This window comes from Molossus molossus, unplaced genomic scaffold, assembly GCF_014108415.1.
Source record: "Molossus molossus isolate mMolMol1 unplaced genomic scaffold, mMolMol1.p scaffold_m16_p_7, whole genome shotgun sequence".
Taxonomy (NCBI): Eukaryota; Metazoa; Chordata; class Mammalia; order Chiroptera; family Molossidae; genus Molossus; species Molossus molossus.
The window spans coordinates 7,429,301-7,457,039 of NW_023425401.1; the positions used below are offsets into that span (position 1 = coordinate 7,429,301).

General features: G+C 36.3%; 1 protein-coding gene across 3 annotated transcripts in view; it reads right to left on the bottom strand.

The window, feature by feature from the left end:
- SEPTIN7 (septin 7) overlaps nucleotides 1-27,739 on the bottom strand; it is a 91,301-nt gene that overhangs the window by 25,979 nt on the left and 37,583 nt on the right. For all 3 annotated transcript variants that reach the window (XM_036246571.1, XM_036246570.1, XM_036246573.1), the window contains 3 exons: nucleotides 13,573-13,679; nucleotides 3,215-3,315; nucleotides 1,980-2,114 (listed from right to left, as the gene is read on the bottom strand). In XM_036246571.1, coding sequence (XP_036102464.1) covers nucleotides 1,980-2,114; nucleotides 3,215-3,315; nucleotides 13,573-13,679 — 343 coding nt within the window. The remainder of the gene's footprint in view (nucleotides 1-1,979; nucleotides 2,115-3,214; nucleotides 3,316-13,572; nucleotides 13,680-27,739) is intronic.

The window sequence follows — 27,739 nt, forward strand, 5'->3', positions numbered from 1 at the left end:
AAATCATAAATTAACCCCGTGTGTTCAGTGATGACACTAGTGGGGTGAGGTGGGGGACACTGAAAACGCATTGCTGGAACAATTTATAATTACTCCAAAAACAGGATCACTCTAAAAAGGGAATCCAGGGACTACCCATATGAGACAGAATGGCCCTATTCATCAGACTGCCTGGAATGTCAGTCTGTAGTGAGCAGGGGATCTGCAACTCTCTACATAACATTCAGTGTCATAATCTTTTAATGCACAGTAGCACATACGAGTAAAAAAACTTTGTTCCATTTCCTAAAAATAGTTAAGCTGAGAAACTATTCAAAATATACATTGAAAATAAAAATTTTGAACTCCCATTCCTTGTGACTGACAAACAATAAACGGCCCAAAGCCACTACATATCACTTGAATCTTATTAAAATTTTTTACTTAAAAAAAATGTTATTTCCCATGCAATTTTAAGAAATATATTTCCCCCTGGGAGATAGAAGAAATGTGATTTCATGAGAATTACTAAATCTTGGAGACAGTCCAAAAGACCTAAAATAATAAAACTGGATATAAACTGACCCATTTCTATTGACTTAACTGCAGACTAAGATTTTACTCTGTTGGTGTCCAGGAAAAAGCCCTCACAACTTAAACTAGAAAAATTTAAAATATATAAATTCAGGGAGATGCTAACAAGAACTCATAATTAAGGCTTTGTATAGTGATAATGCTCAACCAAACAAGGTTGAGAAAGAAGCAGGAAACAGACGAGAAAGGTACTCTTATGAAGAAACTGATTTATGATTTTAGCTATTGTCACTTTTCTTTATTCAATGGTAGGTAATTGCTAATAAAATAAAAAACTGACTTAGAATTTGAATTTTAAGATGGTGTTTTTACCCTTTTGAATATTTATTGCCTCTTAAAAATCTGGTACACTACTGTAATTTTGATGTTGGATTATCTAGTCTGATACTATATAATAGTCTAGCTCCTTTTGGTGAAGAGAAGGTGGGATTACAATCATCAAGTGACTGAGTTATACTGAGTCATATACTGAAAGAAAAAGAATAAAGGAGAGTAATTACAAACATCTGCAGTTGCTAAAGACACATATATCGACTCAAAATGACAGAGGACATACAAACAACAAAAATGGGAGTACAGCCCTAGCTACTTTAGCCTGTGGACTGAAAAGTCAAGGGTTCAATTCCCGGTCAAGGGCATATACCTTGTACCTCGGTTGCAGGTTTGATCCCCAGCCAGGTCAGGACCGTGCAAGAGGCAACCAATTGATGTGTGTGTCTCTCTCTCCCTCTTTTCCCCTCCCGCTCTATCTAAAAATCAATGGAAAAATATCCTCTGGTGTGGATTTAAAAAAAAAAAAAAGGGAGTACAAACTGGCCCTACTAACAAACAGAACAATCATATCAGATGAATGTCTAGATACTTAGTTCTTAACTCCTGACAAGTAGAAGGTTAGTACTGATATGATGTGACTATGATGACTCAGGTAAAACAGAAGACAAATAGATTTAGAGAAGAAAGAAATGGCACACAAGGACTTTGGTACTGATGACTTTCTGTGACCTTCTCTATCAGGTCTTTTGTAAATAATATATTTGGGGTTTCTTAGAATATAATCTAAGCTAATTGTTATGGCTGTTTTTCCTTATTGGGTAGTTCAATTAGTGGCAGAGCAGGTAAAAAAGAAAGCTAAATTAGCCACATTGAGATATATAATTATGATGGAAGCACTGTTCCTTTCTATGAAGCAGGTAAAAAAGTATGCATGAGAAACTAAGAAGTAAAATCATTAGCTTACCTAGGACTTAAAAAAGTTTCTTTATAAGCCACTTTCACATGGAATTTGGGACTTTACAACTGGTACAGTTAAATGTATGCCACAGAAGGAATACTAAAATATGAACCCCAAACTTATTAATAAACAACAACAACATAAAAGGTTTGATCAGAAGCATCAAGATACTAACCCATGTCCTGAAGGAGCAATGAAGTATAAACAACACTGCACCCTGTTATCAGGCATCTGCCGTCTGTTCACTCGAGATTCTGCATTTAGGTAGTCCTCAAATTTACTATCAATGTAGTCGATAACAGGCTGCCAGCTATAGAAAGCAGATAAATAAAATAATTAAGTTGCAATTCTACATTTAAATGTATAACTGATGGCTGTTAAAGGGCAATAATCAATATTTTTAAATAGGCAAAACCAATCTAACCACTAAAAGACATCTCAAATTATTCTACATATACTGATTTAAAAATAGGTATAAATTATGTTGACTAAATCTTGATTCATTATTTCTAAACTTTCTGAATGAAAGAAAATTGTTTAGAGTCAAAATATAAATTATTACCACATTTGCACCAATAAGTTTATCAAAGCCAAGACAATTTACAGTATGGAAAAGTATATCCAAAGAGTTTTTACACTTCATATACAATACAAAAACCTCATAATAAGCTTATTTGGGTATTTTAAAAGTTGACAGAATTTTACTTCAAAAACCAAACGTGAAACTAAAAAAAGGAAAACTTCCAACTAAAATGTCATGAATCGTTTCTTCATTTATGACATATAGAAAATTGAAGGTCTAAAGTCAGATTCAAATTAGAATGTGATAGAAAATAATGTATACAAATAGATAAAATTATTGTAGAGAATTAAAAGTTTTAAATTTCTTATAATGAGAATTTTTATATATGTTGTTTTAGAATTTGTCTTCAAAATAATTCTAGGGTAGGTATTATCTCCATTTTATAGAAAACAGTAACAGTTCAAAGAAGTTAAGCAACATTAAGTAAGTGGCAAAGTTGGTATATGAACACAAGTCTTAGTGCTTCAATTTTATTTATTTATTTATTTATTTATTTATTTATTTATTTATTTATTTATTTATTTCCTCACCCGAGGACATGTTTGCATTTATCTTCAGACAGAGTGGGAGGGAGCGAGGGGGAAAGAGAGAGACATCAAGTGGTCGCCCCAACCGGGCCAAGGACAAACTGCAACCAAGGTATGTGCCCTTAGCGAAAAACAAACCCGGGACTCTCTGGTCCACAGGCTGACGCTCTAACCGCTGAGCCAAACCGGCCAGGGCTTAGCACTTAAATTGCTAAAATATGAAATTTTAAAAACAAAGAGTCTAAAACTGACCCCGAGCCCCAAATGCAATGGAAAGCAGTGATGACAAACTCCTCTTACCAATTACTATTATCCACTGCATCTCCAAATCCTGGGGTATCAACTATTGTGAGCAGCAACTGAACCCCACCTTCTTTGATTAAAACTTTGGATTGTTCCACCTGTAAAAGTAATTGGTATAGTTATTAATACCATAACATTACACCTGTAGTTTCCTACATGGTAAGCCGTAGGGAGATTAATATTAATCAAAACCAATCAAGAAGCTTTCTGCAAATTAAATCCATGCACCCTCACATTTCCTTTATAATCAATTATTGTAGACATTAGAAGCCCTGGTTACTTGAAAGAAAGCACAATGTAAATAGTAGGTTTATGGCTCATAGTTGATATAAAGAAGAAACTGACAAATAATAATACAAATAAAGAGTGTGCTGGAATGATTCAGTAATTCAAAGATGAAATGTGATTAAGCAGACAAGTACATCAAATCTATCACTTATAATGAACGCTTTCCTGGACTGTCTCCATCTACTTTGGTTCAAATCAATTACTCAAGTGAACTTATTACCATTCCCAAATCATTCTGAGCATGTCCATAATTATTTACACTTGTGTTTATGTTATGACTAGGATCCAGTTCACCTTTCAAATGTGTTTGCACATTTAGGCCAAAACAATCAAGCAAAGGTCCAGGCATTGAAAAAAAATGTATTCTGATAGGATAAAACCCTACTATGACTAAAATCTTCAGTTCTCTGTAGAGTTTGTAAAATGCTCTATTTGAGAAAGAGTACTGTACTTAATAACAGTTCCTTTTATAATTTAAGATTTTATGTAACCCCAAACTCTGTATCAGAACGTATAAATTATTCATCCTGGGCATATGCTGCTGCTAGATAAAGTAAACACTGATTTAAACAGAAAATAATAAATCCCCCATTCACTGTACATTTATATCAAGTGCTTACTAAGATGAGACACTTCAGGTATGCATAAGGGCTAACTTAAGAGGCAAGAATTATATTAAAACTTTTGAGTGTTGAGTGCCATTATTTGGTACAGATTAAGTACATCCAGACTTAGAAGAAAATGTAATCACGGACATGTAAAAGTAACTTTAACTATTTATGTTGATTAACATAGTTAGGAAAGGAAAAATGACTAATTTCTGGGTAACAGAAGTTTGGTGCACCTTTAGAGATTACAGAACTGATGTCTTTCCATTTTCCTTTGGCATTTCTTACAGATGCTAGTTGATGCATGAAGAGACTAAGGAGATGAAACTCAGATTGCTGAGCAAGTTTGTAGCAGCACTATCTAAGAAAACTTTCTGAGATGATGGAAATGTTCTATATCTGTACTGTCAATGCAGTGCTGCTTGCTCATGTGGCTGTTTAGCTCTTACAGTATGTAACTAAGAAACAGAATGTTTGATTTTATTTTATTTGAATTAATTTAAATACCCAAGTGTAGCTTAGTAACTTCTGAATTAGACAATGCAGGTCTATAGCAATCAAAAGTTATTTTGTCAAGAGTGTTGTCAAAAGACAATCCTGTTAAAACTGAAAACACTTCCTGAAATTTGGACATTCACGTCAATGGAGGAACTTCTAATATTTTAGACAAGAGGCAAAGGTTCATTTTTAATTTTTATAACTTATCTTTATTGTTGAATGCATTACAGATGTTCCTCATTGTTCCCCCATTGACCCCCTCTTCCCCACTCCCGCCCCCTTCCTGCCTTTCCCCACACTGTTGTCTGTGTCCATTGGTTATGTGTATGTGCATATAAATTCTTTGGTTTATTTCTTTTCACCCCTCAATCCCCCTTCCCTTTGAGGTTTGTCAGTCTAGCAACCAATTTGTACTTCTTAATCCCTTCACGTTTTTTACCCATTTTCCCAACCCACACTCCCATCTGGCAACCAACAAAATGGTCTCTGTATCTATGAGAATGTTTCTGTTCTGCTTGTTCATTTTGTTTGTAGTTTCAATTGTTGACAGAAATGTATTCACTGGCATTTTGTTCATATTTTTTATCTTTTTCTTCAAGAAGACCCTTAAACATTTCATATAATAATGGTTTGGTGGTGATGATCTCCCTTGGCTATGCCTTGTCTGGGAAACTCTTTATATGGCCATCAATTCTAAATGACAGCTTTGCAGGATAGAGTAATCTTGGTTGTAGGCTCTTGCTTTTCATCACTCTGAATATTTCTTGCCACTCCCTTCTGGCCTGCAAAGTCTCTCTTGAGAAATCAGCTGACAGTCTTATGGGAACTCCCTTGTAGGTAACTAGCTGCCTTTCTCTTGCTGCTTTTAAGATTCTCTCTTTGTCTTGAACCTTTTGCATTTTGATGATGATGTGTCTTGGTGTGGGCCTCTTGGGGTTCATCTTATTTAGGACTCCCTGTGCTTCCTGGACTGGTATGTCTGTTTCCTTCACCAAGTTAGGGAAGTTTTCTGCCATTACTGTTTCAAACAGGTTTTCAATTTCTTGTTCCCTCTCTTCTCCTTCTGGCACCCCCAAGATGCGACTGTTGGCATGTTTGAAGTTGTCCCAGAGGCTCCTTACACTATCCTCATTTTCTTGGATTCTTTTTTCTTTTTGCAGTTCTGATTGGTGGTTTTTTGCTTCCTTATATTCCAAATCGATGGTTTGCTTCATGGTTTTCCCTACTCTACTATTGAATCTGTGTAAATTATTCTTTATTTCAGTTAGTGCCTCCTTCATTTCTGACTGTGCTTCCTTCATTTCTGACTGGTCCTTTTTCATGCTCTTGAGGCCCTCACTAAGTTCACTGAGGTTCTCACTAAGTTCACTGAGCATTCTTATAAGCAGTGTTTTGAACTCAGCATCTGTTAGGTTGCTTATCACCATTCTGCTTAATTCTTTTCCTGGGGTTTTGTTCTGTTCTTTCATTTGGGACCTATTTCTTTGTCTCCTCATTTTGGCTGCCTCCTTGTGTTTGTTTCTATGTATTACTTAACAAGAAGCATGGCGCTAGCTGAGACCAGATGCTGCTTGTATGAAAGAATTTAGGAAAACCTGAAGCAGGATCCAAGACAGGCCAATCCTATGGTAAAGCAACTGGCAACAGCTTGGGAGGGCCTGAAAGTTGGGTGGGGCAGGGCCTCAGGGAGTCACCAGGGCAGGGCTACCAGCGTGAGCCAGGTTGCTGGAGTCCCAGATATGGCGGCTATCTGCCGCCCCAGGGAAGGGCTCACCAAAGGAACAAAGGCCTCTGCGAGCACATCTGTGCAGAAGAAAGCCCCCTCTCCAGCCCTCGCTCCAATGCCAAACAGCTTAATTCTTCTCTGTTATGTCTCTGGCGCCCCTCAAGCTGTTTCCCCTCTGAGCTTAGAGAGAGCAAACAAGTCCGTGCACGGGCATGTTAAGAGGAGCTGCCTGGGGCTTCAGCCACCTCAGCCTCCCTGAGCCTCAGTTCCCACTGGTTTTTCCAGCCAGAAGTTATGGGGACTTTTCTTCCTGGCACTGGAATCCTGAGCAGGGCATCTGGTGTGGGATGGGGACCCCTCAGTTCTCAGGGAGGACCTTCCCAGCTGAGATATCCTGTACAGTATTTTATCCGCTACATATGGGTGCGGGACCAGCCCGTCGTGCCTTCACCCCTCCTACCAGTTTCGATGCAGCTTCTTCTTTAATTTCGTAGTTGTAGGACTTCCATTCATCTGGATTTCAGGCGGTTTTGAATGATGGTTGTTCTGTAGTTTAGTTGTAACTTTGATGTGGTTGTGGGAGGATGTGATACCACATTTACTTACATCACCATCTTGACCGTAAGTCCAAAGGTCTTATTTTTAGACCAATGATCTTCAGATTGCTCTGATTCTGGTGTAAACTCTCACATCCCAAATGTAAGTACATTTATTACCTACCAAATATACTTATAATTGGCAATCTGAACATTAAATATTAATAAGTATTAATTTTTCAGTAGGTTAAAAAGTAAACATCAAAAAATAAAGGTTCAGCCCTGGCCGGTTTGGCTCAGCGGTTAGAGCGTTGGCCTGCGGTCCGGAGAGACCGGGGTTCAGTTCCCGCTAAGGGCACGTACCTTGGTTGCAGTTTGTCCCCAGCCCTGGTTGGGTCGTGTGGGTGGCAACCACTCGATGTGTTGCTCTCATGTCGATGTTTCTCTCTCTCTCTCTCTCTCCCTCTCATTCTAAAAAAAAAAAAAAAAAAATAAAGGTTCAAATATTTTTTGGTCATCTTCAGTATCAATGATGGATGGCATCACCTGGGAGACCACTCTTTCACGCCACAAAGCCAAGATAATACAGCTTGTCTTATACCAGATTACTCTAATAATATGAGGGAGGCAAAATAATTGAGATAATTGTCAGACTCATCAGTATTAGATGATCAAAACTAAAATTTAAGTGATATTATCTCATGTGGCTTAGGAAGTTCACATTTTCATATATCTGGTGGTCATCTAGTCAAAGGAAAATCTGGTTATATGTAAATTATATCTGGACAACGAGGTCAAATCTATTTTGAATTCACCTCCATCTCCTTCATAAAAACTTGTCATTCAACTGTCCGGTGTGGCTCAGCGGTTGAGCGTTTACCATGCACCAAGAGGTCGCTGGTTCAATTCCCAGTCAGGGCACATGTTCAGGTTGTGGGACTAATCCCCAGTTGGGGGCATGCAGGAGGCAGCCAAACAATGGTCCCTCTCATCGATGTTTCTATCTCTCTCTCCCTCTCCCTTCCTTTCTCTCTCTAATCAATAAAGGAAAAAAAAGTTAAAAAAAAATGTCATTCATTTATGGAAACTGTCATTGAAGCAGAAATATCCAAAGTACACCATCCCTTTACCCAATAATTATTGTAAATGACAAAGTACTGTATATTAGAAACTGATGCAAAAATATAATTGTTCTCTATGAATCATCTCCCAATTTTACTTCAAACCATTTCTGATTCTCTTATTACTAAACCTTCAGTAATAAATCGTATACCAATCACAAATCCTAACATCATAAATTTTAAGATTTTTGTTTCCTGGTCTTTATTTTAAAACATTAGTACAACTTGTTTATTGACATGATAAAAAAGAAATAAAGATCTATATTTTACATACTGTAAAGAGTCTGTTTATAAAGCTTCTTTTCTCCTCTGGCCTATGAAATTCTGTGTATCCATACATGGTCACATACAAAGACGACAGCAACATATGGAAGAAATCCAGAAAACATGACTGTAAACGAGTGCCCTTCACAGGATCCAACTGTATCCTGTCATCTGATTCTGCAAGTATCCTCATGGGATCCATGGAAAACAAATCCGTTCAAGTCCAGGAATTTCAAACTTTTCTTAACAAATCTATTCCAAATGGCTACTTTCCCATGCACTTTACTTAAGCAGGTCACATCAGCATATTTTATGGCATCACTCAAGAGTTCTCTAAGATTAAACACATAATTTAATACTGGAGAAATGAATCAAGGACATTTTCAATTGTTTCTCTCTGAAAAATAAAACTAAAGCCATTATATTATTTATGTATAATTAATTTATTGAGGACTCTTTTGGATTCCTAGATTCCAGAAACCCAAGGCACTGTTTTCTAATATTGTTGTTTTTCAATCTGAGGGAAAAGTCAAACCTTCCATGTTCATACTGCTTCCTTTCATTTTCAAAAGACTTTTATTTTATTTTTTTATCCTCACCTGAGGACATTTTTCCATTTTTTGTTCAGATAGAGCGGGAGGGAGAGAGAGGAAGAGAGAGAGAGAGAAACATCGATGCGAAGGGACACATCGAGTGGCTGCCACCCACACGACCAACCAGGGCCGCGGACAAACTGCAACCGACGTACGTGCCCTTAGCGGGAACCGAACCCGGGTCTCTCTGTACCGCAGGCCAACGCTCCAACCGCTGAGCCATACCGGCCAGGGCTCAAAAGACTTTTAAATACACTTTTCTAACCTAATGTTTAAGAGTCATTTGTTACAGTAAATAAAAAGGGTTACTTAATTAACTATATGAAATTTTAAGGAGAGGGTTAGAATTTTCTGTCAAGAGCTTATGTCTGTCTACACTTGCTCAGCATTACAGCCAAAGCTCGGCAGAGACTTCAACATCCTGAGGCTCAGATACTCAACTTAGCTCAAATACAAAAACTGTTTTAATTATTTAATGGCTTAAAAGACAAACAACATCTTAAAACACTTAATTATGTTCCACAAGAAACTAAAAGAAGTAATGACCAATAGAATAGTTATGCCTTAAGTCTACTTTCTTCTCATCAACCAAGTTTTTTGGTCTGAGCAACTGGAAAGGCAGAGTTGTCCTTTCTTGAGATGAAAAAATCTGCAGGGAGAGCAGTTGATTTAGGGTCAACAGTAACATACGGTCTATAGATAAACTTTTATAAATCTGTTTGGCAAATTTAGTTTGGGCATAAGGACTATTAGAGGATAGGTTCTGTTGAACTAACCTTGAAACAATTCTTAATATGAATTTTATGACCCTAGCCCCAATAGCTACCTTTTTTTTTTTTTTTTTTAAAATCCTCACCCGAGGACATTTTTCCATTTTTTGTTCAGGTTGAGTGGGAGGGAGAGAGAGAAACAGAGAGAGAGAGAGAAACATCGATGTGAAAGGAACACATCGAGTGGCTGCCACCCGCACAACCGACCAGGGCCGGGGACAAACTGCAACCGAGGTACGCGCCCTTAGCGGGAACCGAACCTGGGTCTCTCAGGACCGCAGGCCGACGCTCTAACCATTGAGCCTAACTGGCTAGGGCGCTACCTTTTTTTTTTTTTATCCTCATTTAAGGACATTTTTCCATTTTTTGTTCAGATAGAGTTGGAGGGAGAGAGAGAAACATCGACATGAAAGGGACACATCGAATGGCTGCCTCCCATATGACTCCAATCAGGGCCATGGACGAACTGCAACCGAGGTATGTGCCCTTGGCTGGAATCAACCCCGCAACTCACTGGTCCACGGGCCAACTGCTGAGCCAAACCGGCCAGGGCCCAGTAGCTAATATTTAGCTTTTGGTATTATACTTTCTTTTCTGGAAGGTAGGTTTTTGAAAAAAATTAAAAAAGCATGCTTGCCCGGGCCAGCACTGCTCAGTGAATAGAGAATTGGCCTGTGCACCAAAGGGTTGAGGGTTTGATTCCCAGTAAAGGGCACATACCTGGGTTGTAGGTCTGATCCCTGGCCCAGGTCAGAGTGCATGCAGGAAGCAACCAATCGATGTGTCTTTTTCACATCCATGTTTCTCTCCCTCCCTCCCTTCCTTTCACTGTCTAAAAGAATCAATAAAAAAAATATCCTCAGGTGAGGATTAATAAAAAAAAAAAAAAGAATAAATAAAAGCATGCTCACTGTATAAAATAGAGAAAGTGTAATAAAAAGAAAAATATTCAGTCTCACATGTAGGGAATCAATGGACAATGAATATGAATCCCATTTAATACATTTATTGTACTATGTGAACCGTTACAGAATAAGCATAGTTACAACTACATTATAAATAATTTCTCATTGTTTGAGCAAATACTTCATTGTAGATATGTCAAACTGGATTTCTGTGTGTTGAATTCCTGAAATTGCATGGGATAATACTCTCATCTATTCAGACTCTAGAAAAAAAATGACTGCATGGGGGAATCAAGAGAGCCAGAAATACTGTTTTTTTTGTGTTTATTAAACAAAGTAAAATAAAACATGGTAAAGTGTAAAACTTTTATGAGTTAATTGGCCTCCATCATCCACCCAATAGTTTTGGAATTTCAAGCCTAGTACTTAAATGACCAATTAAATGGCCAATGTCCTCCTGAGTCCATCTTGCAAATTCAAACCTAATAAGCAACAGCAAACATCATGTGTGTACAATTACCCCTCCCTCCCAAATTTCATTTCTCATCAAAGAGATCAGCCTTATGGCCTATAGAGGCATTTTCATATTAAACTACTTTAATATATTGCAAAACTATGATGAAGAAATGATTTCATTGATCAAATCATTTTGTCTTCATTTTAAATTGCCTAACTGGGAAAATATCTCCCTATGTCAGATTTTTAAAGGGAACGGTGAAATAAGCCCAAAGAAAAGGGGGTCAATGGGGGAAAAAGGGAGATCATCTGTAATACTTTTAACAATAATAAATAAGAAAACTGACCATTTGTTGGACCAAACATTATTAAAAGAAGATAGATGTAAAAATATAAAAAGCTAATCCATTTATTAATAATAGGTTAATATATTAAACTAGCACTTGTTATCTACAATAGAGAGATAGTATAGGTCACAGAATACAGACTAAACCAGACTGCTTATATTTGTAGCCTAGTCTGTCACTACATGATCTCAGGCATATCACCATCTCTGTGCCTCAATGTCTACATTTTGTAAAATGGGGATAATAATCCCACTTACTTCACAAAGTTCTGATAAGAATTAAATAAGTTGATGCATCTAAGCACTTGGAACAGTACCTGGCAGATTTTAATGACTCAATGTGGTGTTTTATTACTAATGCAGACCTGGCATTTTGTTAGGTATTAGAATTACTAAGAGAATTCAGAAAACTTCCTTACCAGCACTAATCACCAAGAACACTTTTTTGGTAGGTATATGAACATTAAGATTTAACAGATATTTTACACTAAATTTCCCAAACTTAGGAATCTGCACTGGGATTCCTTTAACATTTCTACATACTTCGTTTACTGATCTTGAATTCAAATACCTACATTAGGAAAGTTAAAAGTTTAACTTCTTGCTTAGAGTTAAAATATCCAAATATTGATCACAAAATAAATAAGCAGTGTAGTAGCAAGTTTTTAGAACACATTTTTGTAGGTAATTGGAAATCTCAAGCTCTATGAGGGATAAAAAAATATATTCCTAACAGAGAAAAGCTTTAAAAAATAAAAAATAAAATATTTATGTCACAGAATTACTTCTTAGGGATCTAATTTCTACACTGCATCTTGCAGTTTGATATATATGTTTCTGCCCACAATTTCCAGAGTATCCTTCTCTCTTGTACACTGGAACAATCTCTGCCAATCCTTCAACTCCAGCTCCATCATCACTACCTCACTGAAGCCCGCTCCAGCCAGAACTGTTCACACCCTTTCCTCTCTGCCTATGTGCTGCATTACTCCACCAATAAGTTTTTCTTTTCTTTTTTAATCCTCAGGTGAGGATATTTTTTCCTTTTATCTTCAGATAATGTGTGGGGGTGGATACGGGGGGGGGGGGAGGCGGCATCAACATGAGAGAGACACATCAACTGGCTGCCTCCCGCACAGCTCTGACCAGGGCCAGGGACGAACTGTAACCAAGGTCTACCCTTGATTGGAATCGAACCCAGGACTCTTTGGTCCTCGGGCCAACGCTCTAACCACTGAGCAAAACCGGCCAGGGCCCACCAACAAGTTTTTCAATCAATATTTTAGAACAGTACTGCCCAACAAAAATGTAATGTAAACTGCAAAAGTAACTTTAATTTTGTATGTTAACTTTAAATTTTCAGTAGCCACATCAAAATGTAATAGGTTAATGTATTTTATTTAACCCAATATAACCAAAATATTATTGTTGTAAAATACAGTGCAAGAAAAATTATTACACTCTTTTTTTTTTACATACCAAGTCTTCAAAACCGGAGGTATATTTTACACTTGTATAACATCTCGATTTGGACTACCTATATTTTAAGAGCTCAACAGTCACATGTGGCAACCACTACTGCACAGGGCACACAGATCTAGAGTCTATATGCAATATGGTCTATGGGCCAGCACCACTGCCAGCATCTGGGATTTTGTTAGCAATGCAGAATCTTAGCATCTCAGACCCACTAGAACAGAAACTAAATTTTACCAGGCTCCCCAAGTGATCTGAATGTACATGCTAAATTGGAAATTACTAAATTAGACCACATTAGCTTGGAAGCCTTAACCAATTGCTACTTCCATTCAACCACTATGTGATATTATGTTACTAACAACGAACACTGTATTTAAATAATAATGGTTTTCTGAGTTATGTTTTCTATATTCCACTGTCCAACAGAACTTTCTGCAATGGTAAAATATATATGCACTGCCCAAATGGTAGCCATTGACCACATATGGCTACTAAGCACTTGAGATGTGACTATTGCAACTGAGAGACTAATTATCACAGTGTAATCTCTATTAGGGTCTTCAGGACAAATTTATAAGGTTTTAATCAAGATTATTCCTCTAATTGACTTCACTTTTTTCTCTTATCAACAAGTTTACCACCTTACATTGGCTGAGGCCAACTCTGAAACTTACCTCTAGGAAAGCATACATAAAGTATAGTAAGTGATTTTGTATGTTAATATTACTCCAGCTTGCAACCAATTAACAATACTAATATACATACCTGTACAGTCTTTTTTATTCTATGGGAAGGACCTGGATACTCTGGAGAATACAAATCTGTGAGGAATAATGAGTTGATTAACGTTGACTTTCCCAATCCAGATTCACCTAAAAGAAACAAGGGGTAAAAAAAAATCTGTGAAACTCAGCCATGTTATCAACTTTAATATTCAACCAATGCTATAGTCAAACTTGCTTTATCCAAGTACATCATTGTGGGACAAGAAAGTGACATTAGAAAAGACTTCCCATAAGCTCTTTGTCTTCATTTTCTTATCAAATTACACCCATGTTTCCAAGGATTATTTTTACCTTTATAATTTTATAATCTGTGTTCTTTAAAAGTAATGTATCTGATACAATACCCTCCATTACACTGGATTGTATATTTCTACTTTAGTGACATAAAATATAAGTAAAAATGCAGTAATTAATGAATGACCAAAGCAAGCCATCATACAGCTATGAAAAGAGTCTAGTAATAAAAAGAAAAATTAATCACAATGTACCTCAGATAAAAATGAACCACAAAAAATACTTCTAATTTAACCACCCATATGCCATACAGCCTAGGTATTAAAAGGCACTTCTCCATAAATCAGACTAAAAAAAATGATAGGTAATTACTTTTTATAGTGCTTCTGTTTGAGGTAGGAATGGATCACTGTCCATGTCAAATCTAATATACTGCACCAAATAGTTTTTTTTCATCAAAATATAAATAGCTTTAGAATATACATAATACAAGGTAAACTAAATTACAAATCATATCACAATTATCAATGAATATGGCACAGGGTTAAAGAATCTGGTTATTGCTAATTAGTTTAATAGGCATCTTTAGCCTAAATAACTGATGTCACAATATTAACCTTACTATTTCTATATCTAGGTTGGATTCTTTTTATATTGGTTCTCAAGAGGTAAGAACCATTCTAGGTGGTCTGGGGCTTCAAAAATCCTAGCTTTTCGCCCTGGCCGGTTTGGCTCAGCAATTACAGCGTCGGCCTGTGGTCCACAGAGACCCGGGTTCGGTTACTGCTAAGGGGCATGTATCTCGGTTGCAGTTTGTCCCCGGCCCTGGTTAGGTCGTGCAGGTGGCAACCATTCGATGTGTCCCTTTCACGTCGATGTTTCTCTCTCTCTCTCTCTCCCTCCCACTCTATCTGAACGAAAAACGGAAAAAAAAAAAAATGTCCTCGGTGAGGATAAAAAAAAAATCCTAGCTTTTCCACTTAATAGATGTGCCACCTCCATTATTTATGCAACCTCTTCACTTCAGTTTCCTCCGCAAAATAAAGAGAATGCTAATTATTGAGTAGTGAAGACTAAAAGAAATGAAAATTAGCCCCCAGTACACAGTATTTCATTAGTTGAGTATTCAGGCTTTAAATTCAGAAAAACTTCCTGTCTAGTTAGTCCAAATCAAGGTTTTTACACCTTTTCCTCATAAAAAGGGTTTTTCAGTAAAAATGACTCCTTACAGAAATGGTTATTTTAAATATATGATCACACACACACACACACACACACACACACACACACACAAATCATAATTTGAAACTGTTTAATACCAATTGAAACTAACTTTTTTAAGCTCCTAGAATTGTTAGCATTTCTATTTGAGGTCTTACTTCCCACTCTGATCTTTATTACCATAATTACCTTGGACAGGAATTCGATAGATTTCCTCAGTTAAGTTAAAAAAAGAAGGTGGGTGTTAAATTTCATATTTAGGAACTACATTCTTAGACGATTAATACCTGTAAGTTTCTTTCCTCCTTTACTATCATAGGGGAAAACCAGAATAATATAGTAATTATTTGTATTTTCCGTGTTTATCAACTTGTCTTCAACCCTTCAACAATTGCTCACAGGAATTTAAACAAGTTATTTTATAGTTGATAATAAAATACTTAATACAATTTAGTATATATCTAACTCAAGAGAACTTGGGCTCATGATTTTCCCATTTAAGAATAAGCCAATTTGTGTGTGTGGGTTTTTTTTAGCAATTCTCCTTCTGAGATTAATGATTGAGATTTCTCTCTTAATTCTAAATAATATGTACCTCATACTATTATAAAACTTCTAAATGCTATCTGTGTTTTTATACGCAGTAAAAATCAGAAAACACCTAACCATACTTTCACTGATTATTTTTTCCCCTGGTGAATTTTTTTCTCTATTTTTATTTAATCTCATGACATTGACTACATGAAATAGTAGCTTATATACTCTGAACTAAAACTTAGCTATGGCCAATTGTGACATGTCAGGCGGTTTCTAAATAAACTAACTTCTATCCATTCCTAGACAACTCATACTGAAATTATAGGTCAAAACTTTAAGATCCAATTCTGATGTGCTATCCCTGAAGGGTGGTTATAGCAAAAAAAGACAGATCATCTTGCTTAATAGCAAGATAAAAAATTTCAAGAAATTTTACTAACAGTTATGGAGACTAAAAGCATGTCAGAGTAAATTAATAGTAAGTGTATGGAAAGAAGTAGCTAACCTGCAATTTAAAGGGAAATAAGTTTCGTATTTCACCAGCTTGTATTTTATATACTCTTTTCAGACTCATTTACAATGTGAACCATGAATGACTACACTTAACTGGGTATCTCTATTAAAGAAAACACAACACAAAATAGAAGGATATCATTTAACCAAGAAAAGATAATTTCAGAATCCCAATTCCACATTGTTCATGTATGTGTAACGAGTGTTTCTCTAGTTCTCACCTCCACATTTAGGTGTGTAGTAATTTAGAGTTATTTCTAAGCTGATTCTGGTCAAAGAAAAATAAACTTTTTTAGAAGACCTGCTTAATTTCCTTAAATCTGAGATACACATTTCCCCCATCTACATTTCTTTAAAAAAATAAGTCTCTTATAATCAAAATGTGCATTTACTGTACTATTTATTACTTCTCCCCAATCAAATATGATGATATCTCTATCAGGAGATTATACTTGGAATAAAGGAAATAGGAAGATGAAAACACTTCTTCCCTTAGACTCAAACTCAGTTGGAAGAGCCAAACCACAGAAAAGAGGACTTAATTATTTTTTACCTATTGCTTGGAATTTGACATTTTTAAACTCTGAACTAAGATAATTTCTATTTCTTTCTAATTTACAGGGCCCCAATGGAACAGAAGGTTTTAACAATAAGGAAAGTAATAACCAAAAACACCTCTCTCCAACCTCACCTTAACTCATGACTTAAGAGAACAAAGCTCATCCTAAGAAAGTTATGTGCTGTAGAAGAAATGGTCCTCAAAGGGCCAAGTTTTATTCAGGGCAAGCAGGTAGAAGGAATGTACTAAGAAGTGATTAAAAATTCAGTATAAGACAATGTTCTGAACATGGAATGGGAGATACAGAGGAAGTAATGGAAAGGTTGGTAGGGTGGCCAAGTAAGGGATGAGAACCTAAAAGGGAATACAGAAGAGAATCCAACACTAAATTAGGAAGATTAAGTATGAGGCACGGAGGCTTCACGCTCTATAAACTTCCTAAAGGAAGGAGGAGACACTCTCACTGGTGACCTACAAGAAAACTCCAGAGCCGTGTTTTGGACCCAGATTTTCTTTCCCTTATACCAGTATTTTCCATTTTCAAATCTTTTTAAAACTAGCATGTATTTTTCTCATTATGAATAACCAAAGTAATCAAAAAACACATTTGAAAATAGGTAAAATTTCAGAGAAATAAAGATCTAACAAGTTAATTTCTAGCCTAATTTAAAAACTAGATAAGTTACCATTTTTGCTGTCAGATGTTTAAACATCCTTATCATGCACAAGATGACAATAATTCTCACATAGGGCCCCATTTGTAGAGAAGAAATCATAAATATTTAACTAATAAGGAAAGTAATAACCAAAAACACCTCTCTCCAACCTCACCTTAACTCATGACTTAAGAGAACAAAGCTCATCCTAAGAAAGTTATGTGCTGTAGAAGAAATGGTCCTCAAAGGGCCAAGTTTTACTTGCCCTGATAAAGAATGTAAGATCGTATTAAACTAAAAACAATGCCAAATTCTGAATATTAAACATCCTCAGAGAGCAATGTGAAATACTGTATACTTCACATAAAATATAATTCAATAAGTATTTATTAATTACATATTATGTACCAGGCACAGGGATTATAAGGGTAAATAAGACAGAACTCCAATCCTCATGGAACATAGAGACTAGTAGGGGAGATAGACAAGTAAGTAACTGCTATGAACTCTATATTTAGCTATGTTTAGGATGATGGTAAACACAAAAGAGTAACTTCTAAATCAGATGAGAGTTAAAGATTTCCAGAAAAAGGTGACAACAAAGCTGGATCTTGAAGTTAAAACCTAGCAAACTAAAGAAAGGTTACAGAAAAGGAGGCCCTCACAGACAGAAAACAGATGTTTGAATCAATGTAATGTATTTGGGTAAAATACACTTGCTTGGGCTTCAGGCTCACAGTCTCCAAGGCCAAGGTTTGCGAATCTCAAGTGATTCTGATTTGCAGCCAGTGGTACAGAACCACTGGCCTGCATAATGACAAAGAAGAGGGCTAAAAAAAAAAAAAAAAGATTTGAGACATATTTAAGGCTTATTTGGGGGGTTGGGGTGAATAGAAAAACAGAGAAAGGGGAAAATATTAAGATACTTTAGAATTTTGTTTTAGAAAACAAGACAGGTTATTAGCACAGCATTTAATTTCAGGCTTTCTAGAGAATCTGACCCTTTTTATAAAAGCATGTTTGTAGTAAGCAAGATACTTGAATTGTTTCATTTCTTCACTTACATCAAATTACTGTAATACATGAACTGTGAGGAGTAAACTAAATAATACATGGGAAACCTAAGCACAGTGCCTGGTACATAGCAAGTACTCAATAAGTAATATTTTTGTAATGCCATTTGATGAGGTTAGGAATACAGGAAAACATGAGAAGAAACAGGATAAATTAAGGTAAGGACATTTGAATTTAAGGCCACACCCAAAGCTAAGCCACATCAACAGAGAATAGGATAAATTAAAAATCATTTGACAGTTTTAATCTAGACCTTACTGGTTTTAAAAGCCAACTTTAAAAGATGGGTATGAATCTTAAAGCAGGCATGGATGAATTAACAAAAATACATAAACATTTATATACAAGTACACACGGTTTATTCCTATGTTCAGTGTACTTTAGTAGGCATAGGATAAAAAAATATATAAACAAATAGCCCATTCTCATCCCTCTCCCCACGCCACACATATACACATCCATACACGGACCCACATACACACCCTCTATCTGGGTGGGAGAAACCTACACAAAACCATTTTATTTGAACATGGTACAAAGAAGAGATGCACAATGCACTACAAGAGTACGTGGGAGAGTTAAGAAACACGGACTGTTATGGATCAAGAAAAGTTTCCCAGTGAAATGAAAGCTGAATTTTGAAAGATGAGTGGGAGCTAGCCAGTATTCCCAATATTCCCAACAAGAAAAAATCTTAACCTAAAAACCTGGATAATTTTCAACTTTCTTAAATTAGAAATATGGAACTTTGCTTCACCTACCCTAACAAATGTGCAGTTCTTAGCTGCATATCAATCACTACACCAAGGCTTTTAGATATAGTTGCTGCCACAAGGACCCTAGGAAGAATATCCAAATAGAAAAGGTTGGTATCTAAACCTGTTGTATCACCTTCTCGTACTAACTTTCTGGCAGCTCAAAGCTACCACAGTAGTGTTTTCCCTAAAGTGACGAGGATTTCAACTTAAGACAGTTGTGAACATGGCTCCAAAATCTGGGCCATGTGGCAGAGCTTATAAGAATATTTGCTAAGGGCAGTGCATTCCTCTTGTTCTTTTTTCCTTCCCGCTGGCTGAAATGTAACCATGATGTTGAGAGCTGAATTAAACATCTTAGACTATGAGGTACCTTGGGAAGAGGGAACATGCCTCATGAAACCACAAAAGGGAAGCAGCTGGGACCCTAAGAACTTAGAGCACAGCCATCAGGTCAATTCAGGACTATTCAACTCTGGACTTGGAAATAGAGGAAGAATAAACTTATATCTTGTTCAGAATGTTATTTTAAGATTCCATTACTTATATTCGCTTTTAACCCAAACAATATTAATAACCAAAATAAATAAATGTAAATGCCAAATAACACATCATCACAATACAAAATAATATTATATATGAATTGATCCAAGGAGAGAACTGGGAAGTCAGTGTTAAGTTTTTGCTTTATTTCCTTAAACTTTACTAATTCTGTCTCTCAGTTATAAACTTTGATTTATTTGCAAGTTTTATGTGATATAGGCAAGAATAAAAAGAGCAAAATTTAAAAATGCATAAAGCAAAACTTTAGAAACAATAAGGAGTTAACAGAACATCTGTAGTGAAAGACTAACAGACCGCTTAGATGCTGTTAAATCAAGTGGTTAAAAAATGAAAATCTGAATAATTAGTAAGCTTGATTGTTTAAAATTTGAAAAATTCCTACCCAGAGAACAAACATTTTTCAAATACCCATTGAATACTTATATAATGTGATCATACCTTTAGCTACAAAGAAAATAGATTAATACTGGAAAACACAAATCTACAGATCATATTCTCAATACAATGCAGTAAAATTAGAAGTTAACAAAAGAATATCACAGTCCACATGCCCACATGACATAAAACATTATCTCCCCTCAACTCCTCTTATCTGAAAAATTACTCAAATACTAACAAAATGAACACTACAAATGAAAACGTAAGAGGTATGACTAAAGTGGTGTTCAGAGAAAAACTTCTGCTTAACTAAGCCTAAAGAAAATAGACCAACCTCTGGACTAGTTTTTGGTAAAAATGTAAACTGGTAAAGCTTTTCTAAGACACAATTTGAGCCCTGGCCAGTTTGGCTCGGCGGTTAGAGCGTCGGCCTGCGGTCTGGAGAGACCCGGGTTCGGTTCCCGCTAAGGGCATGTACCTTGGTTGCAGTTTGTCCCCGGCCCTGGTTGGTCGTGCGGGTGGCAGCCACTCGATGTGTCCCTTTCACATCGATGTTTCCCTCTCTCTCTCTTCCTCTCTCTCCCTCCCACTCTGTCTGTACAAAGAATGGAAAAATGTCCTCGGGTGAGGATAAAAAAAAAAAAAAAAAAAAAAAAAAGACACAATTTGAGAGCCTATCACAATTTATTATTTTTTAATTATTTTTTCTTTTAATTTATTTTTGTTACAGATGTTTCTCCTTTTTTTCCCCATTGACACCCTCCTCCCCCCATCACCCTGACCCCATCCCCAGCTTTGTTGTCCGTGTCCATTGGTTATGCGTACATACATATAAGTTCTGTGGTTTATCTCTTCCCTCTCCCCACCACCCCCTCTTCTGAGGGCTGTCAGTCTGTACCCTACTTCCACGTCTCTGGGTCTACTCTATTCCTCAGGCTGTTATGTTCATTATATTCCACAAATAAGTGAGATCATGTGGTATTTGTCTTTTTCTGCTTGGCTTGATTCGCTTAGGATAATACTTTCCAGGTCCCTCCATGTCGTCTCAAAGGATAAGAGATCTTTCTTTCTTACAGCTGCATAGTACTCCTTACAACTACACTGTGTATATGTACCACAGCTTTTTTATCCATTCGAGAGCCTATCACAATTTAAATGTGCATGCCTTTAGACCTAACTATTTCACTTTTAGAAATATACATTACAAAGCATTTATTTATGTGCCTTAAAAAAAAACAACAACTTCATTAAGCATTTCTGGAACTGTGAACATGCATGTCCATCAACAGCAGACTGTGTAAATCATGAAAATATATACTATAGAATACCATTTAACTCGGAAGAATGGGGTACCTTTTTATGTACTGACATAGGTATATGTATAATATGTGAAGTGATGAAAAACATCATTCACAGAACAGGATTTATAGCATGGTGTCACTTATATACAAAAGAAATATCTATATGGGAATGACTAATGTATATAAAATTATAGAAAAATGACAGAAGACTTGTAACAACATAATGCTTGTCACTAGATAAGGGAGTGGGACTGAAGGAGGAAGAAAAAGAACTACACTGTTTTATTAAATGACTTTAGAATTTACAATAGAAAAATAAAAATGTTTATTTTTATAGACTTTTGGGGGGGGTAAAAACATGAGACATGACAATGGACTAAAAGGGTAAAGATCAGCAACATAATGACTCTAAAGGCTACCACCCTCAAATTAAATAAAAGGAATGCTAAATGTAGTGAAGCTATGCCTGAATTTTAACATTAAATTAAAAAAATTTTTTTTGCCATTGATTTTTTTTTTCCTTTAAGATAGAAACACTGATGAGAGAGAACATCAACTGGCTGCCTCCTATGTGCCTGCCACTGGGGATTTGGCCCACAACCTGGGCATGTACCTTGACCAGGAATCAAACGAAGGACCTCTTGGTGCATGGGTTGATGCTCAACCACTGATCCACACCGGCCCAGCTCCACTGATTTTTTAGATAGGGTGGAAGAGAGGGAGGGGAGAGAGAGAGAGAAATGACTGGTTGCCTCCTGCAGGACCCAAACCAGTTCAGGGATTGAACCTACAACCCAGGTATGTCCCTTGACTGGGAATCGAACCTGAGATTCGTAGTCTGCAAGCCAACAATGCTCTAACCGCTGAGCCAAACCAGCCAGGGCAAACATTAAATTGTTAATGCCTCCTTAATAGTTACCTCCCTACTAAAATGTCAGAAAACCTATAATCATACGACAAAATATAGGAGCCCTGTCCTATATTCTCTAAGTGACTTATAACTATAACCAATTCTTGCTAATTGGCTTCACTAAAGGAAAAACAGTGGTGTCACTAATGCAAAATAGAGAGCTATAAGTCCCATTACTCAAATTCTACCTAAACACAGAATTTATGAAACAACCCCAATCAAGTTTATCTTTGCATTATGTAGGAAACATTTAAGAGTAACAACAGTCGCCCTGGCTGGTCTGACTCAACGGTTAGAGCGTTGGCCTGCGATCCGGTGAGACCTGGGTTCAGCTCCCCCTAAGGGCATGTACCTCGGTTGCAGTTTGTCCCCGGCCCTGGCTGGGTCGTGCAAGAGGCAGCCACTCGATGTGGCCCTTTCACGTCGATGTTTCTCTCTCTCTCTCTCTCTCCCTCCCTCCCGCTCTATCTGAACAAAAAATGCAAAAATGTCCTCGGGTGAGGATAAAAAAAAAAAGAGTAACAACAGTCTTGCCCTGGCCGGTTTGGTTCAGCCATTAGAGCATCGGCCACGGACCAGAGTCCCAGGTTCAGTTCCCAGCCCCAGGTGGGGTTGTGTGGGTGGCAACCAGTCGATGTGCCCCTCTCACGTCGATGTTTCTCTCTCTCTCTTCATCCCTCTCTCCCTCCCGCTCTATCTGAAGATAAACGCAAAAATGTCCTCGAGTGAGGATAAAAAAAAAAAAGGAATAACAACAGTCAGACTTATACATTCTATATTAAGAACACAAAATTATTCAATAAAATTAAACAGAATATCTATGTGTAACATTTTCTATTTCTTTATAACTAGTATTTTATATTATTTCTTTATATGTACAAATATGTGTAGTATTTTATATTTCTTTATAACTAATATTTTAAGATCTATCAAATGATCCAAATTAATAACTATTTTATATTTAATTTGACTTTGAAATGCACTATATACATTCTGCAACAAAGTCATCATTCTTCATTTTACTGGGAAATGACTAGATTTAAATCTCTTTGTCCTTGTTAAAACAATATAGTGTAACACAATGTAAGATGTTAAGTATTTAATAAAAATTATAATATAAAAGTGAATAGTCAATAATAGTACATCTGTACATTAACATTATAAGCAGATTAAAATAACCCATGTCCTCTTTATCTTTGAGGTCTAGTCCATAAAAGCCATGCATATTCCATCACTGTTCAAGAATATTACATTTCAAGCCTAAGAATAAAACATTCATAAAATGTTTGTTCGTAAGATTCTGAGGAAAGTCACACCAATAATTATTTATAATAGTTACACCAACACTTAAAGATGCTCAATGGAAAGAAACCTAAACAACCAGATAAACCAAGAGGCAGTATCACAAAAAGTGAGAATTGCAAAGAAAAGATTAGAGATTAAAGAAAAAGCGACCAAGGGACAATGAGAAGGCCTTTTGTAGACCTTTAATAAAAGCAATTTGATATTAAGAAGTCAAATGATGAGGAGTTAAGGTAACAAATGGGAAATTTAAAAATACAGATTCATTCAGTAAAATAAAGAGAAGATACCACCCATGAGGTATATAAAAATCCGGGGGTGGGGGTGGGGTGTGTGCTATTCTTTGTTTTGCTTTTTAATATGCTTATCTCTGAAGATTTAATCTAACAAGAACAGTATAGACTACATTAGATACTGATTATTTACAAGGTATTTCATACATATATGGCCTGGAATTTGCTATAAAACTATTTCATCTCCTCAAAATCTATTAGGGTATCCTTCGACATAGAGGCTGATGTACATACTAATTCTAAAATACAAGCTAAACAGGTTCCCTATGACCTGGTTATGCAATCATCTAAACAAGGTTTACTTACTCTAATTACAGTAATTGACCACCAGCACTAAAAGCTAAGTAACAATTCTGCTGCGTTTCTAGTAGCAAACATTCCAACCAACCACTCAATAATCACCTCATTCACCAAGTTAAAAAGTTTTCACTTGCTACGCATCAAAAGTTGGGAGATCTTAAGGAAGATGTTTACAATATTTCTTGCTATACTCAGATAAAAGTACTTTTTTTTTTTAATTCCTCACCCAAGGATATTTTCCCATTTATCATTAGACAGGGTGGGAGGGAGGGGGAGGGAGAAGGAGAAGGAGAGGGTAAGGGAGGGAGGGGGAGAGAGGGGGAGAGAGGGGAAGAGAGGGAGAGAGAGGGAGAGAGAGGGAGAGAGAGGGAGAGAGAGGGAGAGAGAGGGAGAGAGAGAGAGAGAGAGAGAGAGAGAGAGAGAGAGAGAGAAACATCGATGTGATAGAGCTACATTGACTGGTTGCCTCCCACACAACCTGACCAGGACCGGGGACGAACCGCAACCAAGGTATGTGCCCTTAACTGGGAAATGAACACACGACTCATTGGTCCACGGGCTGATGCTCTAACCCCTGAGCCAAACCATTCAGGGCTAAAGGCACTCTTTTTATAGCCCAGTTCAGGAGGATAACTACCTTTTTTAAAAAAAAATCCTCATGTTATCAAGAAATCTAAATGTCTCTGTAGAAAAAATTTTTAACGATAAATTACTTTGAAAATGGATTATCACAATTTTGTGGATAAAGTGTACTGTCCTTAGTGGGATAAAGCCTGGGGTGAGGCAGGGGCTGGGTGAAAGGGGGCAAAGGGGGAGAGATGGGAGACATAACACTGTCAACAATAAAAATAATAATTTAAAAATATACTATCTTGCAGGAGCAGGGAGGAGGAGGTCGATGAGGAAAAGGGGGGAACATCTGTAATACATTCAACAATAGATAAGTTTAAAAAGGAAAAAAATATACTGTCTTAAGCTGGGGTCTGCCACCTTTCGAAGTTTATAAATCAAGTTTCTGTAAGTTCTGCTAAACTGAAAGCTGAAATAAACAGATACTGTTTGAGTTTTCCAAATCATGTTCCTCTAAAGTCTTCACATTATTGCCTGAAATTCTAATCATTCAATAAACATTCCCTCTTAAAAATCAAGTATTCTTGGAAATACTATCAGTCTTTCTGGGGGTGGGATCAGACTCTTCCTCTAAGTTCTTTCTAGTAGTGGCCAGCATTCACTAAGGAAGTTTTCATTTGGAGGGAAATAGGGTAAGTTTTGAATAATATGAATCTGACAAAGTAAAGATTTTGTGGAAATAATCAGAGTTGGGAGGGCTTTATGAAACTAGAGGGCAGCTTAAGGCCAATGGCCACACTAGAGGGTAAGGAAAAGGAGAGATATCAGGAAAGAAAACAGGATCAAAACAAAGATTTTACTTGGATAGAAGAGGGGAAGGAGTCGATTTATCCTGGAGTGGGGAGCACATTCTACAAAGTTATGTTAAGGAGTGCCTTTCAAAGCTGAAGTCAGGTTGACTTTCACCTTATGAATTAGATGACTCATAGATTCACTCAAGTTCTATAAATCTCATATGCCCAAATTTATACCCTAAGGACCAGTGGTAGGTTTCATGAATCATACTAGTGATTGTATAAATTTGTATTTCTTAAAAAAAAAAAAAAATACATGAGTATGCATAGTTATCAAATTCCCAATAAATAAATTATTGTTAGTGGTATAAATATGCTTAAAAAGCTAACAAAAAAATTTCAAATCAAAGGCAGGCACATTAAAATGTACAACCTTTCTCCAACACTAAATTAATCATGTCATTTTACTGTATTTGGCATTTTAAAAAAAGATTTCTACTCAATATTGGCAAAGATGAGACAAACAAAAACATTCTCATGTCTGTGGTAACTGGGAAAGTTGGTATAACATTTTCAGTTTATGTCCTTTATCGTGCCGTCTACAACTGGGAATCAAACATGCAAGGGAAAAAGATTGCAAAAACAATTTTTAGCAAGGGGGGGGCTTTCAGGTATCACAATGGAGATAGGCTAAGTATACTATGATACTCTAAAAACAATATTAATAATTAAATTATCTTTTGAAAAATATTAAAATATTAAAAATTATTTTTTGAAAAATCCATTGGACATGAGAAAATGTTTGCCATAGCATTCGGCAAAAAAAAGTATTTAAAAATGAACAAGGTATCACAGCTATGCAGTGGCAACACAGAAAATACACTAAAATTATTAATGGTGATCTCTTCTCTATTTAAAAAGAATTTCCATGTACTCCTCTGTATCACATTTCTAATGGAAAACCTTTTGTAACAAGTAGTAGTTTCTACAGGATGAATATTGTAAAACTACGTGCATCTTTTTTTGTTGTTATTGTTTTTAATCCTCACCCGAGGATATTTTTCCATCTACTTTCAGACAGAGTGGGAGGGAAGGAGGGAGAGAGAGAAACACCGATGTGAGAGTGACCCATTAACTGGTTGCCTCCTGCACAACCCCAACCAGGACCGGGACCAAACCACAATCGAGGTATGTGCCCTTGACCAGAATGGAACCCGTCCATGGGCCAATGTTCTAATTGCTGAGTCAAACAGGCCAGGGAAAAACTACATACATCTTAATAACTTTGTTATATCAAAGGACATTTGAGTTACTACAAAATACAACTACATTTCAAAGAAATATATAATTTGATTCCTTTCTCTGAACATTCAAGAGCACTTCAGAGCAGTGCTCTTTAAACTTCAGAATGGAAAGTAAGAGGCAGCTCAGATTGCCACATTCCTAGGATAAGCATCTTGAATAGGCAGTCCAGGCAATTTTGATTAAAGGGTTCAGGAAAACACGAACTTGGAATAATCAAAATGTGGTTCATTTGATTTCTCTGCTCATTTGTTCTTTTAGAAGACTAAAATTTTATAGTTTCCTCCTTAGACCAAAGTTATCTATAATGATGGCCTGAACCAAGAAATACTACTGCTAACTACTGACATTAAATCTGATTCAAAAACAAAAGCAAACACCATCCTACATGAAAATTTTCATTTTGATATTTAAAATTAAAATCTTACTGTCACAACTTTTAATAAAAACAGTCCCTAAGATTCTTTATATCATGACATTAAGTACCTGACACACTCAAGGGCAAATAAAATATTTTAAAGGTCTGCAAGAGATAGCATTAATATTGTAGCAACTATAAAACAAGTGCACCTTTAAGGCTAATTAGTGATGTCACAAGTAACTTGAGCAAAATACTTAAACAATATATGTATTAAAATGCACAGAAAAGGCAAGTATAAAATTATATTTTGTTAACAAGAATGCAAGCTACCCAGTTAAATCTATTTATAATGGGGGAAGAACAAATCCTTAACCATCTTTCAAATTAGCTAAATCTGACTCTCATCAGAAAAGAGCTTTTGCCAAACCATCTAAACTAAATAGCCAAGTGCCCTGAAATGTTTGTAATCAAAGGAGTTCAACAAAGCAGAAGTTCAAAGGATTAATCAAGTATTTAACATATT